The 15,176-nt window shown below is 31.5% G+C and overlaps 2 protein-coding genes across 4 annotated transcripts; both read left to right on the top strand.

Moving 5' to 3' along the window:
- The first annotated feature begins 2,771 nt into the window (after positions 1-2,771).
- Positions 2,772-6,726, top strand: LOC118035776 (transcription factor bHLH74). Of its 2 annotated transcripts, none has more exons than XM_035041414.2 (8): positions 2,772-4,712; positions 4,823-5,056; positions 5,137-5,202; positions 5,291-5,359; positions 5,821-5,892; positions 5,982-6,122; positions 6,206-6,287; positions 6,368-6,726. In XM_035041414.2, exons 1-8 carry the CDS (start codon positions 4,203-4,205, stop codon positions 6,388-6,390), a joined length of 1,197 nt encoding a protein of 398 aa, XP_034897305.1. In that variant the 5' UTR covers positions 2,772-4,202; the 3' UTR covers positions 6,391-6,726. The 2 variants fall into 2 exon arrangements, with proteins under 2 accessions (XP_034897305.1, XP_034897304.1); XM_035041413.2 differs by having other exon boundaries at positions 2,777-4,712; positions 6,365-6,726.
- A 4,384-nt stretch (positions 6,727-11,110) lies between these two features.
- Positions 11,111-14,875, top strand: LOC118035775 (uncharacterized). 2 transcript variants are annotated; one of them, XM_035041411.2, is made up of 7 exons: positions 11,111-11,570; positions 11,794-11,835; positions 12,146-12,280; positions 13,228-13,463; positions 13,686-13,722; positions 14,342-14,399; positions 14,482-14,875. In XM_035041411.2, the coding sequence occupies exons 1-7, from the start codon at positions 11,424-11,426 to the stop codon at positions 14,559-14,561; spliced, it is 735 nt and encodes a 244-aa protein (XP_034897302.1). In that variant the 5' UTR covers positions 11,111-11,423; the 3' UTR covers positions 14,562-14,875. The 2 variants fall into 2 exon arrangements, with proteins under 2 accessions (XP_034897302.1, XP_034897303.1); XM_035041412.2 differs by lacking the exon at positions 11,794-11,835 and having other exon boundaries at positions 11,114-11,570.
- Positions 14,876-15,176: the final 301 nt, after the last annotated feature.

Raw genomic sequence — 15,176 nt, 5'->3', positions numbered from 1 at the left:
AAAATAAACTGGAAAATATTTTTCAGTATTTGACTATAACATGTAAAAAAACTAAAAAAAAAACTTATTAATATTTTGTTTTGTTTTTCAAGTTTATTAAAAGAAAGGGGGTCAAGACTAACATATTACAAAGTTGAAAGATGATAAAATTCAAAATAAAAATCTCAATTTCAGAAATTATTTTAAAAATAAATTGTAATAAAAAAAAAATCACATATGACAAATGAAAATGTGGAAGAAGGATGAAATAAAAAAAAAAAATTCTATTTTATAAGGATGAAATAATTTTTTTTTCAATTTCATAAATTATTTCAAATAAAAAAATAGCAATAAAAATAACAAGGACCGTATCTAACATATGAAAAACTTGAAGGAGGATGGAATTAAAAAAAAAATCAGTTAAAAAAAAACAAAAAAAAACAAATAACAATGAAAAAACAAGAATAAATGTTGATATAAAAATTAAATTATATCAAATTTAGAGGATGAAATTGAAAAGAAAATTAAAAAAAATTAAAATAAAATATATAAAAATTAAAAGATTGAAAAACAAATTTGATATAATTAACAAATAATTTGATATATTTTTTTTATTTTTTGCATCTTTTAAAAAATATATTTCGCTTATAATAAAGGGAAAATGATTTCTTAGAAAACCACATACAAACTGTGCATAGACTTCTTTAATTTAGAAGTTGCAAATGTATTTTGTTTGCAATTTCTTCGTCCCATATTTGTAAACGACATTGCATGATTACTCTCTGGTCTATGACCATTACCAACAATCACTCGAAACCTGCACAGTCCTTGCCCTTGCGCTCTTTCCATGAAAATGGAAGTCGCTGCGTGCGTTGCATGCTCTCATTAAGTCAACATCTGCATGCATGATTAATTGTGCACTTTGTAACCATAAATCTTCCTTTAATCATTCCAAAAAAGAAAAAAATAGGAAAGATTTTCTCTAATCTGTACGGTGAGTCCCAATTATCACTGGCTTTCAATCTCCATCCCCTGCTTTCTAGCTGGATTGGCTGTTTTTTCTCTTCTTTTTGTTGGAATACAATAATGCATCAAAGCATATATTAGAAGGGGGCAAGAAGTACGGAAGAAATAAAGAAAAAAACAAATGCTTAGCTTCCTGAGGGCCTGGCTTGCCCTACCTCATTCGATATTTGTTTTTATATTTTAAAAGTATTTTTAAAAAAATTAATTTTTTTAAATTAATATTTTTTGGTATTTTTAGATTATTTTTATGCATTGATATTAAAAAAATATTTTTTTAAAAATATAAAAAATATTATTTTAATATATTTTTAAATTTAAAATACTTTAAAAAATTAATTATAACTACACTTTCATACAAGCATAAACTGAAGAAGCTGAAGAGGATTTTGTGTGAGTGCCCACATTGATTACTTGGGTGCCCCATCTCAATCATCATATCTATATACTCATTTCGACTATGAAGTCCTTCACGAGGGGACCGCTTGGCATCATCCAAATTGCAAAATCAAATCAACCCCAATCCCAGACCATCCACCGCAATTTTAGACCCATTTTTTATGATTTAAAAATATTTTTTATTTTTTTTTATTTTTTAATATATTAATATCAAAAATAATTTTTAAAAATAAAAAATATAATTTTAATATATTTCTGAATAAAAAAATACTTTAAAAAACAATCACCACCATTTCCTCAAACAAACTTACACTCATTATTTTTAAAATATTTTTATTTATAAATATATAAAATATATATTTTTTATTTTTAAAAAATTATTTTTAACACCATCAAATTAAAAAAAAAAAAGAAATATACACACACACACAGACATATATATATATATATTTAATTAAATTTGTATAAAATGCGGCTTTGGCCATGGTTACAAACAGCTGCTGCTTACTGTACAATAATTCATTCTTTGCAATGAGGTGTCTCGCACAGGATTATGCTCTTGGAACAAAATGGGCCGTTAATTTCGGATTAAATTTAAAAATTCCAGCAAGGCCACTGCAGACTCGAAGTTGACCAGATAATTTGGTTTGAACAGGTTAGGGTGGTTGAGAGGTTTTTTTTTGCACAGTAAAAACCTACAGCTGGAAACTGTACCAGGACAGGAGGGTAAAATTGATGATTAGATTCCATTATTCCATGTGTTCTCCATTGGGCAATGGCCAGAGCCTCCAAAGTAAAAAAGAAAAAGATTGCTGCAGGTGTTAATTAATAATATAACATAAGCTAAATAAAATAAAAAATAAAAAATGTAGACACCATACCCTGTGTGTTGTGCACTTTTGAGTTCTGTAATCACAGCCACACAATCGTCACTTGTCCAGTAATCACATAAAAACCAACCATCAAATAGAAGAGACCTCTTTTGCATGAAGGAGACCTCTTTTCTTTTTCTTTTTTTAATTTACCTTTTAACATTAAGGTATTTTTGTAGCCTGTGACCAGCTACTAATTTTGTTTTTTTAAAAAAATATTTCATAATTTGAAAGCAAATATTATTTTTATTTTTTAAAATTTACTTGTAACATCAATATTATAAAAAAATTTCTGAAGCTTATTTATTTGATGGTTTGGGGCTCGGGAAGGAGGGGGGTTTGGAGAGAAGTTGATGGAGAGCAGGGATGCTCATTCATTGAGAATGATGGACCTCAAGAGCATAATGAGAAATCTCAAAAGAAATGAAAGGTTTGTTTGTTGGCACTGAGAAAGATGAGTGTGTAACAGCAAAGAGAGCCTGGTAGAATAGTTGGCAAATGTGTCGGTAAGAAAACATAAAGTATATGTCGAAGAAGGAAGGAAGCAATCTAACAAGCAAGCAAAGCTTGGGCTTGAAGAGAAGAACCTCTTCCAATCTTTTCTCAGACAATATATATTTACTATTTCTTTTTTGTTCCTAAAAGAAGAAAAAAAAGAAAAGAAGGAAAAGCACTGTGCAGGGTTTTAATAATTTTTAAAGATATACATAATAATAATAATAATAAAAGAAATTACAAGGAGTAAAGTGATTAGGTTCTATAATAATTTAGCAACAAAAGCAGTTGGGTAGTAGTTAGTCTGTCTTTTAAAATCATACATGTCACCTGTTAACTCGAGCAGGTAACCCAAGAGAGACTCTCTCTCTCTCTACTTTTGTATTCCACTCTCCCTGTCTCTCTAGCTTCATAGGTCTCTACATTGTCTGTGGTCTGTTGAAAAGGTTGGAATTTGATGCTTCTTTAACTGATTGTAGAAGTGCCGATCTGATGAAATTTGTTTTTTTCTTGTCTGTTTGAGAAAGCATTTGATGCTCTTCGGGGTACTATCAAACCACCCATTGAGGGGACTGTGAATGAAACTCGGTTCTTTTCAGTTCTTGCATAATTCAAGTAGAATTTGATGCTTTTTTGGACACCCATCTGAGAATATTGCAAAAGGGTGCCTGAAAACGTACTTTTTCTTGGTTCTTGGGGTTGTTTGGTCTTCAATTAAAATTTTGGAACTTCTTGTCATTTCCCTTTTAGGAATTTCTCCGGACACCATCTCTCTAATTCCACGTTCATTGCTTCAAGTTTTGCGGTGATCCTCTTGGATTTTGGTCTTAATTGAAGAGATTCAAGGGTGATAAGATCAATATGGTGGTGCTTAAATGAATGGAGAAGGTGGGAAATTTTTGCCAGTCCTTGCTAGTCCAACAAAAGTGAAAAAAGGGAATCTGCTTTCCTTTTGATGAGCTGTTTGTTAGCTAATGCCATTGTTTGTCCGTGTCTACTTTATGCTCTGAAAGGTTCACTTTGCTGTCTGTAGGAACCATTTTTCATTTTTCTCTTGCAAATTAGAGTAGACTTGATCGTAGGGTTTTCCAAATATTGAAGTAGCTGATGCTGGTTAGATTTTATGCCTGATACATTGGATTTCTCCTTTTCACTTTGTGTCTACGGGATGCTGCTGCGATGGGTTTCTTTTACTTTATAGCACCATCACAGTTTTATAAAGCTGCCAAGGCTACTTGTTCCTTGCGGAGTCGTGCAAGATATCACCAGCTAATTTTGGTCAAACTCACTTCTCCCTTTTAAGGTTATAGTTCCTTCTGTTTCATATCTATATTTAGCACTTGTCTTTGCTGACTGTTGCTTTGGGTTCTCTCCTCAATCGTATACATAGGCTATTCCTTAGAATTTGGGGGTTTAGCTTTTGAATCCCAGAACATGGATGGTAGCGGTGATAGTAATGGTGATTTAGGGTATCAAAATAGAGGTGAGAGTGTTATGAATTGTCCATCTTCAGGAATGAACACAAACCCCTTCTATGTTTCTGCTTGGGATCCAGTAGTTTCACTAAGCCAGCCTGGGAATTTTGGTGGTTCATCAATAGTTTCTCAAAGTGGATTTTCCAATTCTCCTTTCCCAATTGTAATGGAGAACCCAGGTATTAGTAACCTTGTTCATTACCCATCTGGTCCAGGCTTTGTTGAGCTGGTGCCAAAGTTTCCTGGCTTTGGAAGTGGGAATTTCTCAGAAATGGTTGGCTCTCTTGGCCTGACCGAGTGTGGTCAGATTGCTCATACTGGGTGCCCTCCAAATTACAACAAGGAGGCAAACAATGCTCAAAATCAGGAAGATCAGCAATTATCAGAAGAGACAAGTATAGGACCTTCACCAAATGGAAAGAGAAGAAAACGAGTACCCGAGTCTAATTCTCCTTTGGATCCAAACAAGGTAATTTGAATTAGGTCTAATCTTATACTTTAGGAAGTTAAAGATTCTGCAGCAATGTAATTTTGTGTTTCGTATTTGTGAATTCATGAATCTTTTATCTTTAAATCTAGAATACTGAAGGAGAGTTACGAAAGAATCTTTCTGGAGAGAGTTGTGATATTGCAAAAGAACTGGATGAAAAGACACAAAAAACTGAACAAAACCCCGGTCCTAATTTGCGGGGCAAACTGGCAGCTAAACAAGCTAAAGACGATGCTCAAAGTGGAGAAGTTCCTAAAGAGAATTACTTTCATGTGAGAGCCAGAAGGGGTCAGGCTACCAATAGTCACAGCCTTGCAGAGAGGGTACCTTCTCACTATTATGTGTTGACAATGGGAAAATGATCTGGCTCATTTTCATATTGAACATAGAGGCCTTTTTGCAGGTGAGAAGAGAAAAGATCAGCGAGCGGATGAGAATGCTACAAGAACTTGTCCCAGGATGCAATAAGGTACTAAAATAGCTTCTTAATGGAAACTATTTATTTGAGTGAAAAAAAAAACAGATGCTCATTAGTTTGGTGTTGATCATTGTGTTAGATTACTGGAAAGGCAGTAATGCTTGATGAGATTATCAACTATGTGCAATCATTGCAACAGCAAGTTGAGGTATGCCATTCTAATATCGAGATTATGGACTGTGAAATTGTCATATGAACCTTTACTCTTAATGTTCACTAAACCGCATGATAAGTTTGCTAGTTTGAATTGGAGCTCTAACTTTTAGGGGAAAAAAACACACACACAACAAAGCACCCTGGTGAACTATTGGAAGCAGAATAAATTCATAGTATATCATCATTAGCGTCTGCAAAAAGTGTTGCTATTTCTGGAGTCTAACTGATGTCCATGGGATGATAATACCCATAAAGTATAGTGATTTATAAGTCAAGCATTAAGTTTGTAATTCCTATCATAACTCGGATGAGAATCAAGTTTAGCTTCTTTTCTACGAGAATGACATTTGCAAATTATAAGCACTGAGAGTTCTATGTGATGAATTCAACATCACTGAAGCCATTTGTGCTTCCCAAGGACTACAAGTTACTAATACTTGCCTGCTATTGCAGTTTTTGTCAATGAAACTTGCCACTGTAAATCCAGAACTGCAAATTGATGTAGAGAGGATTCTATCTAAAGATGTAAGCAATGTTTATGTGGTGAAAGAATTTATAGACAATTTTCGTATATGTTTCTTTGAATAAAGCCTGATTGGTTTCCCTTCCATCAGATCCTGCATTCACGTGGTGGCAATGCAGCTATTCTAGGATTCAGTCCCGGGATAAGCTCACACCCGTATTCACATAGAATTTTTCAACCCGGCATACAAGTCATTCCAAATTCCAATCCACAATTCTCTCCAGCACCTCATGTAAGTGATGCATCTTTGCAAATGCTCTGCAGAATCAATTGCTCATCAAAAACTTATTCTTGGAATTGTTTCCGCATGTGTAGGCTGTATTAGATAATGAGCTCCAGAGCTATTTCCAAATGGGATTTGATTCCAGTTCAGCTATTGACAATTTAGGACAGAATGGTAATCAGCAGTACTTCTTATAATCTCAACTCAAACTTTTGTTTCTATTTTCTTGACCTGGAAACACATGCTTTCAGCAGCACGTTTGAAACCGGAGCTCTGAATGCTGAAGAGAGATAACAAGGCGTTGATTCCTTCTAACAAAGAATTGAAGTGGTTCAAGTTTGACTTCCATACTGGAACTCGTTTTGAAACAAACAAAAATAGGGAAGAAAGTTCTTGTTTCTTTTTTTGTATAGGTTTAAGCTCCTAACTCTGCGTTCTTCACATTTTTTGGAAGAAGATTACGTGCTAGAACCACAGATATATGTATATTGTCGGGGTAAGAAGGGAGACTTCTGTTGGTGATTTTGATTTTTGGCTGTTTCATTGGGAATTTGAGGATGTGCGAGGTTTTCTGTTGTGAGGTTTATGAAGCTAAAAAAATACATTTGCCTGATATCTGTTTCGGTAGGTATCACGATAATGTTCGAAAAGACTAGGATCTATTTGTGATAAAATAATTGGGTATCATTCAAGCACTTGATCTGTTAATTATTAGGAGGATAGCTCGTTGGGTGTTAAGATACTTGGGACGGACGGTAGTGGAGGAGGGCAGCTCCTTTTTCCCTGATAAGTTGAAATTTGAAAACAATTGTCAATGAATAATGACGCCAACATCCTACTTGGCAGCTTAACAAAATGTAGCAGTGCGTCTAAGAGATGTTTGGTAAGTGATATTTAGAAATATGGTAATAATTATTTTTTAAAATATATAAAATATTTTTTTATTTTTTAAAAATTAATTTTGTTATTAGTATATTAAAATGATTTAAAAATATTTAAAAAATTAATTTAAAGTAAAGAAAAAAATTAATTTTTTTTTTCAAAAATATTTTTGAAATACTTGAATAAACAGGATCTTAATTATTCGGTTGAAATTAATATTTTTATAAAACTTAAATTTAGCTTGTTTCTATGAAACTCGAACTAAAATTTTTAAATTTCAATTAGCCTAAACTTGTTTTGAAATTGATATTTAGAAATTGATAACGGGATGGAATGTATATAGTAAAGTAATAAGTTACTCACATAAATAAATATTTTCACACACCACTCTAGGATATAAAATCGAAGAGATGTATATGCGAATAGCTTATCATTTTAAAGATACTGATAAAAAATAGATTTTTGTCAAAAGATCAAGTTAAAGACTTTCAATTTAAATTTTTACCAAAAGACCCCAATATATAGTTTGAATCATCATTATATACTTGGAACAATCCTCCAAATATAGAGAAAACACTAAAATAACTCAATTAAAATCCAAATAAATAACTTGGACATAAAACTAGACATTCATTAACTAACACACATTTTTTACTTCTTAAAAACACAAGCAATTTCTTTTGCAAAGATAACCCTTCAACTTAACAAAATGCTTGGAAACAAAACTCTCATATTCAACTCATATCTTTCCAAAACCACCACCATGCTCGTAAACATCTTTTAATAATTTAAAACCTATCACTTACAGTTGTATATTCGTTAATAACAAATATCTTTAACTTAAAGCATCAGCAACAATATTATGAATTCTATATTTGTGTTTCATTGAGAAACTAAAAGTTTATAGAAATCTAACCCAAAAGCATATCTCCAGCTAAGTTTTTGTTGAATATTAAGAAACTTCAAATCTTCATGATTAGAAAATAGCAAATATGGTTTTAGACACAAATATTGACACTAATGGTCCAAAGCACGAACGATGGCATTTAACTCCTTATCATAAATTAAATATTTTCTTCCTAAATGGTTGAGCTTCTCGCTATATAAATTAATAGGTTTGCTTTTTTAGCTAAAACTAACATCAATGTCAACATTAGATGCATCACATTTAACTTCAAAAACTTTTTAGAAGTCATGTAGATAAATACTATGCATATTAGTCACCTTTTTCTTTATAAGTCCAAAACACTTTTCTACCTCGTCAGTCCACTTGAAATTATCTCTTTTCAAGTATTCAGTGATTTAAGCAGTAATAATGCTAATTTTTTTTTATTATTATTATAAAACAACGATAAAAAGATGTTAGACCACGAAAACTTTGAATATTATAAAGAGTTTAAGTGACTAGTTTAGAATTACTTCAGTCTTTATAGGATCCATCTTCACTCCTTCACTGGAAATAACAAAACCCAAGAAAACAAGATTGATAATGAAGAATTCACATTTCTTCAAGTTAGCATAAAACTTTTGCTTCCTTAAAGTTTGAAACACTTCTTGTAAGTGACTAAGATTCTCTTCTTTATCCTCGTTGTATATATTGGGTTCCCATAATTCATACACGCAGAAAAAAAATAAATTTAAAAATTATTTGGGAATCCCAAGAATCCTGTTAGACATATCTAAAATTGTTTAGAGGTTTATGCAAAGATTACTCGAAGATCTGAACTTTTTTTCAGCTTTGAATATATGCTTTAAGGCTGGGTTATCATAAATCACAAGTTGTTTAACTTTTTGACCTATAACGGTAATCCACATGAATCACCAATGAGAAATTTTCTAAATCTCTGTTTAGAAGAAAGGGATTTGCTAAGCCTAGAGTGCTAGCTCTGATTTTTTATTTATGCAGTTTTTCTGTAAAAACTATTTGACATAAATATTCTCTCTGCCTAAATAATAGACTTGACTTTATATTTATAGGAGATCCTAAAAACTCTATAAATTAAAAAAATAATAATTTTCCCTTTAAATAATATCCATATACTATATAAGGATAATTTTTGAAATTTAATTAATCAAGTCCCTATTTGATTATTATAGGACTAGAATTATAATCCCTTAATTAAATACATTCTAGTGCTTAATTTCTAAAATTATTTTCAATCAAATCACACTTGATTAATTATCCTAGTTTAATTCCTAACCAATGATTTTTAATATGTGTGACCTATTAAGTTTCTAATATGTTGACCAGAATATAAATTATAATTCTAAATAAATAGAATTAAATAAATTAAACAATTTAATTTACTATCAAGTCAATAATTGATTAATTTATATTTGAAGATTAAGTGCACCGTCTAGCAATATGTCATGATCCTCTAAATATTAAAAAAAATCATAAGTGGTTTGACTTGACCTTTCAGTGACTGGTTTCTCAGTGTAATTATTATTCATTTATTAATAACGCTCTGATTTAAATATTTTAGCATAAAGTGTGTCTTCCATGCTAAATCATATTTGTTCACAGCATTGGAGTCATTGATCCTTTAAATGAAACTCATTTCAAATCTCATTCCGCATTGCATAATGATATAACAATCAATACTATTTGAGAACATTTAAAAAAAAAAATTTAATTCACTTAAGGTGATGAATCGTCTCTTGATTGTTTAAATATCTTTATATAGTTTATGTTATATTCAATGTTTGGCTATTTGTTACCTTTACCAAGATAACGTGTAATATGATCAAAACATAACACTCTTTCTATAATATAACATGGTAATCTCAAGTCTAAAGATCACTTATACAACCATTATGTGAGTCTTTCCATAGACATGAGTGATAACTCTGTGTAGAATTTTCATGCGAGTCAGTTTAGTGTATATCTCATCTGATAAATACTTATATATTATTTCTAAATATCTCTTATATCTTAGTTTATAAGATCAACTGTTTTCTTTCATTAAAAAAATAATATAATATGTACTAGTCTTAACAACTTTAATAAATGTCCATTATTAAGAGAGCATTGACCAATAATATTTAGAGACAATATTTTGATGCAATATGAATTTTATAATTATAACATCCTTATAATTTTTTTTACAAAGTTTTTTTGTTTCATGAAATTTATTTTTATTTTAAATTTATTTATCAAATATTAAATTCATAAATTAGATAGTAAATAAAATATTTGTTAAACCTAATGGATCATATGCTTGAGTTATTAGGTCAGTTCTTGAGTAATTGAGTTGCTCCATGAGTATGATTTATGTTTTATAAGTAAGAAATAAATGAGTTATTTTTTTTTATAATTGTATTTTAATCAAATTAATTATGTGTGTTTTTTTTTCATTTACAAAAACCACATGTACTAAGCTTGACTATCAAATTATTAAGTTACATCGTCAATATATAATTATGAATTTCATGACATGAGTTTCCTTGAAAAAAAAAAAGGTTAATTGTTCAATATTTCCTCGTATAAATTACTAAATTTTTAGTATTTTCTTATTTATATATTAATTGTGATTGTCATGTTATTTCACATAAAAAAAACTAAAATTCATTTTGTATTTCATTGTGGATCAAAACTTATTTTGTTTTGTAGTGTAATGATATTTTTATTCTTTATAAAAAAAAGCGTAGGAGAAGTAAATTGAAGGATTTTTTTTTTGGCAGGGTTCATTTGTTGTCAGATTTCTTTCACTTTATTTACCATCGTTTATATTTTATTTTCATGTTATTAAATTAGTTGAGTTTATTAAAATCAGTATAGCCAATAATCTGAATTTTTGATTTTGTTTTTTTTTTTTTAAGAACTTTTGTATTGCCATAATAATTGTTTTTTATGTTGGAAAAAAATTAGAACATCCTGCAGCACAGCACACCGTGAGTTATTTATTTAGTTATCTCTATCATCAATTGGTATAAATTTATTTTTTATTTTGAAAATTCTTTTAAACCACACAGGAATACAATGAAGGCAATTAGAAGTGTAAGATAGATTTAATACTTGTATAACATGAATTGTGAAATTATTATAATTTTTTCATTATTAAACTTTGAAATGTAAATGTGCAATGTCCCACCTTGTCAGGTACATGCAAGCCTAGACTAAGGCATAAGCGAAATACAGTTTAGATAACCCTCTCCAATTGCCACCTCACGCATCTCTCTCGCTCCCAATTTCAATAAACCAGAAGCTCCGTATTCCACGAGAAATCCATTTCAATCCTTCTTCCCTTTCCATTCAGACAAAAAAAGAAAAATCACATTTTTATCAAAGAAAAGAGAAGAGAGAGGCGGTGCAAGAAAGTAGACAGTCGAAACCCTAAGAATATGCTTCTAGGGTTTCGTAGAACCCAATCGATAGAAATCAGTGAGGGATTTATTAGTTTTTGTATTTAAATACAATACAATAAAATGGGAGGCGAGGAAATTAATCGGAGTAAGGATAATCCGTGGCCATCTCCAAACAGACCGCCACCGTACCAAGAAAAATCCGAAGACATGAGTCTCTGGGGAGTTGTCATGTTCGGTCTAATTGGTGCCACTGCCACCACCTACGCTGTTAGTGCTCTTTCTTAATCTTGTTCTTCTATTATTGTTTATGTTTATGTTTAATTTCTTGGAGATAATTTATTTATTTTGTGGTAGATAAGCAAATCCATTCAATATGTATTGGTGTAACTAGTAATTAAAACGTTGGAATCTGCCTTAGTAATTGAGGAATGGATAACACGTAAAATTGTTTCATTAGATTCTGAGAAAGTTGATTGATTTGGCATGGCAGGCCAGACGGCTGCGGTGGACTATTGATGAGTTGTATGCTCAGGTAGACTATTGCAAGTATAAATGCACGGCCTTCCTGCATCGTTAACTTAAATTCAGCTCTCATTATGGTCAAATTGAATGCCCAAGAGTAATCTCTATTTTTTTTTTATATCATTGACAATTTAGCTAAAGTTTATTGTTTAGAAACCCAGTCTCCAGGAAAATATTGTCTACAATATTAAGTGACTGGTTCTGAGTGTTTAGTCTGCCTAAAGAATGTGAAATTTTATAATTATAATTAGAAGATAAGAATTTTCTTTTTATGCCTGCCAATGGCTGAGCTAATCATGTCTGTAAATGTGCCTGATTAGCTAACCAGGTCACAATCAGCATGGAAAGGAGCAACTGGATCTGCCAGGTCATTTCGGACATATTTTCAGGAGGAAGCGTGCAAGAATTATAATCGTCGAATGCAAGAAGCATATGAAGAGGAAATGGAGAGAGTGGTGAGTTTTGGTCTTGTGAATCATTCCTTTTGGATGCCATATTAGTAACATTATTAGATTATGGAACCCCGTGGAACATACTATATCAATTTTTTGTTATATGGTTTCTCATATATGCCTTCAGATATTATCCTTTAAGTATTTGACTGCTTTGTGTTGTGAAACTAGATTGTTGCTAGCTCTAGGAGTAATAGGTGGGCTTAGAGTAGGTAGCAATTATCTGTCAAGCTGGTTCTGGTACATTGCCATGAACTTTATGTTACTACTCTATTTTATTTTCTTCATATCTTGTCATTTAATTGCATGAGGAAGCAAGGTTTTCAAGACGGATCAATTAGAGTACTGCTTCTTATGCAGTTTGAATTCAGAAATATGTTTTTGAATTCAGATCTATAATGCTAGTCTGGATGCATAATAGCTTAAATAAGCTGATTCTTAGCCATCAAAACAAACTACAAATTCTTAGCTAGTTAGGCTACTTCTGGTTAAAATTCTCTGTCTCTATCTGAGTTACATCATGAACAGAAAGGTGTCTTTCCCCGCTTTGCCCTATCCACTTGATCTATATTTCTGCAAAACTTTTTTTTTATGCCACAAGACTGGGATCAGATAGTAGAAACATAATTGGGGTCCTTCTTTGTATTAGCTTGGTTATCTTAACCATTTTGTATTTCTATAACAACAGAACCTCGAAGAATTCTCTAGACCTAAGAAATTCTGTCGTATAACTCTCTCCTTCTGTTGGGTCCTCTTCAATTCTGTTTATAAATCATGTAGGTTGCTTTTCCTTGTATGCACCATATCACAGTGATAAGCCTAGTTTTGTCTTTCTCTGAAGCTGTCAAATTCATTTATCCTGCTCTGATTTTGATCTCTCCAGTAGTTTCCTTTCTTGATTGTATTTGCATGCAATTATGATGTATTGATGTTGTCCTTTTGTTTTGCAGGAGCGTATAAGACGTATGCAAAGTGTGTTTAACCGTGAAAGGAACAAGTACACAAGGGACCATGAGAAGTGGAGGGAAAATGGCCCAGGTGCATATCATCAAAATTTTCAGCGTGATGATTGGTACTGGAAAACTAATACGTCTTTCAGAGAACAGAGAACTAACTTCAGGAGAACTTCAAGAGACAGTGGAAGCTATTCATTATCACATCATTACTCAGTTTTGGGACTTGACAGGTATTGCCAAGAGCTATTAGTACCTATTTCTGAGACAGTCAACTTGTGTAGCTGTCTTGATTCTTGAGGTATATAGCTTTTTTAGATGATTAAGAGGCTTTTGGAATGTGATACAGTATAATTAAGCTTCTCAATTTATTTAATCATGAGATTTTCTCAGTTATCTGGACAGTACCATTAACAGTTGGGATTAACATATTTTCACTGGACTTTTTGTAACAGGTCCAGAACAATACCATATACTGAAGCTGAGATTAAGGTATCACTCTTGATAAATATCATCTCTTTGAAATCATTATTAGCCAGTGATCAGAGTTGACAATTGATATTTGTATTTCGAGTCCCGTGAAACCCCCACTGAACAAAAAAAGAAGCTATTGTTCCATTCACATCTTATCTACACCCTCCATTTAGAGTATTATCCACGCCTTCATGTGTTCAAATCTGTAATCTGACTTAAGCTCTAGATTCTCTATTTAGTATGTTTACATTCATGTCTTTTCTACACATTCTCTTCTTACTTGAAAGCTTGGCTTGGAAAATGTTAGGGGTTGACTATTGTGCTATTTATATCTTATCTGCTTTCTGTACATGGTGTTATCATCCATGTCTTCATGTGTTCAAATCTTTAATCTGACTTAAGCACCGGATTCTCTATTTAGTTTATCTACTTTCATGTCTTATCTACACATTCGCTTCTTACTTGAAAGCTTAGGGGCTGATTGTTGCTGATTGCATCTGTAATACTCAATTCCTCTTGGTTTCATTGCCTGCTCTTTTTTCATATCAAGAGCTTCATCTTATAACTGGGGATTATTGTTCTCTCTTTTGATTCATGCGATTCTAAGTGGACTTTTTTCTTTTATATATATATGCAGACGGCATTCAGGACCAAGGCAAAGGAGTTTCACCCAGATCAGAACCAAGATAATAAAGGTTGGATTTTGTTTTCCATCGCTAACTGTGATGCCACAGCTTTGAAGTGAAACTTAAAGTTGCTTTTCGTGATTTATTGCAGATGCTGCCGAGGCAAAGTTCAAAGAGGTGATGATATCCTACGAGGCCATTAAGCAAGAAAGAAAGAACACTAAATATTGAACTTCCTGACACTGGTCGAGGGGATTGCAAAATGTTCCTACAGGTGAGTACTTTATTGACAGTGGTTCCTCCGGGAAAAAAGAATCCAATAGGAACTTAATTTTGGGGAGAATTTGTTATTATATCGATAGGAGGTTGTGTGGAGAGAAGTGAGTATATATTCTTTCAGGAGCTAGATGTATAAATAAGGGCAAGGTAACTCGTGTGCAGAGCCTTCTATGCCTAATTCGAATTGTGTAAAATATTAATTGATTTTGACTATAGTACCCATTTTACATATCAAACAAGCTATGTCACGGGTTGGATTTCTTTTCCTGGTTGTTTCAATATGTTTTTCTTTTATATAGAAACATCGAGTGGAATTAAAAAAACTTGTGTGTATATTTAATAAAATAAATTGAGAATTATATTTGTTAATAAATAAATATAAAATTATTAATGGTAAATAAAAATTAAAATTAAAAAAATTAAAAGTTTGATATAGACCAAGATATTTGTCCTTGTTATATGGTTGTGTTTAACTATTTTTGTTCACAAAAATAAAATTTTTATTTAATTAAATGGTAATAAAAATAGTTAGACAAAAAAATATCATGTAAGATTTCACATATTAAA

This window comes from Populus alba, chromosome 2 (genome assembly GCF_005239225.2).
Source record: "Populus alba chromosome 2, ASM523922v2, whole genome shotgun sequence".
NCBI lineage: Eukaryota > Viridiplantae > Streptophyta > Magnoliopsida > Malpighiales > Salicaceae > Populus > Populus alba.
Note: the sequence above shows the minus strand (reverse complement) of the source record. Positions and strands in the feature narration are given on the sequence as shown.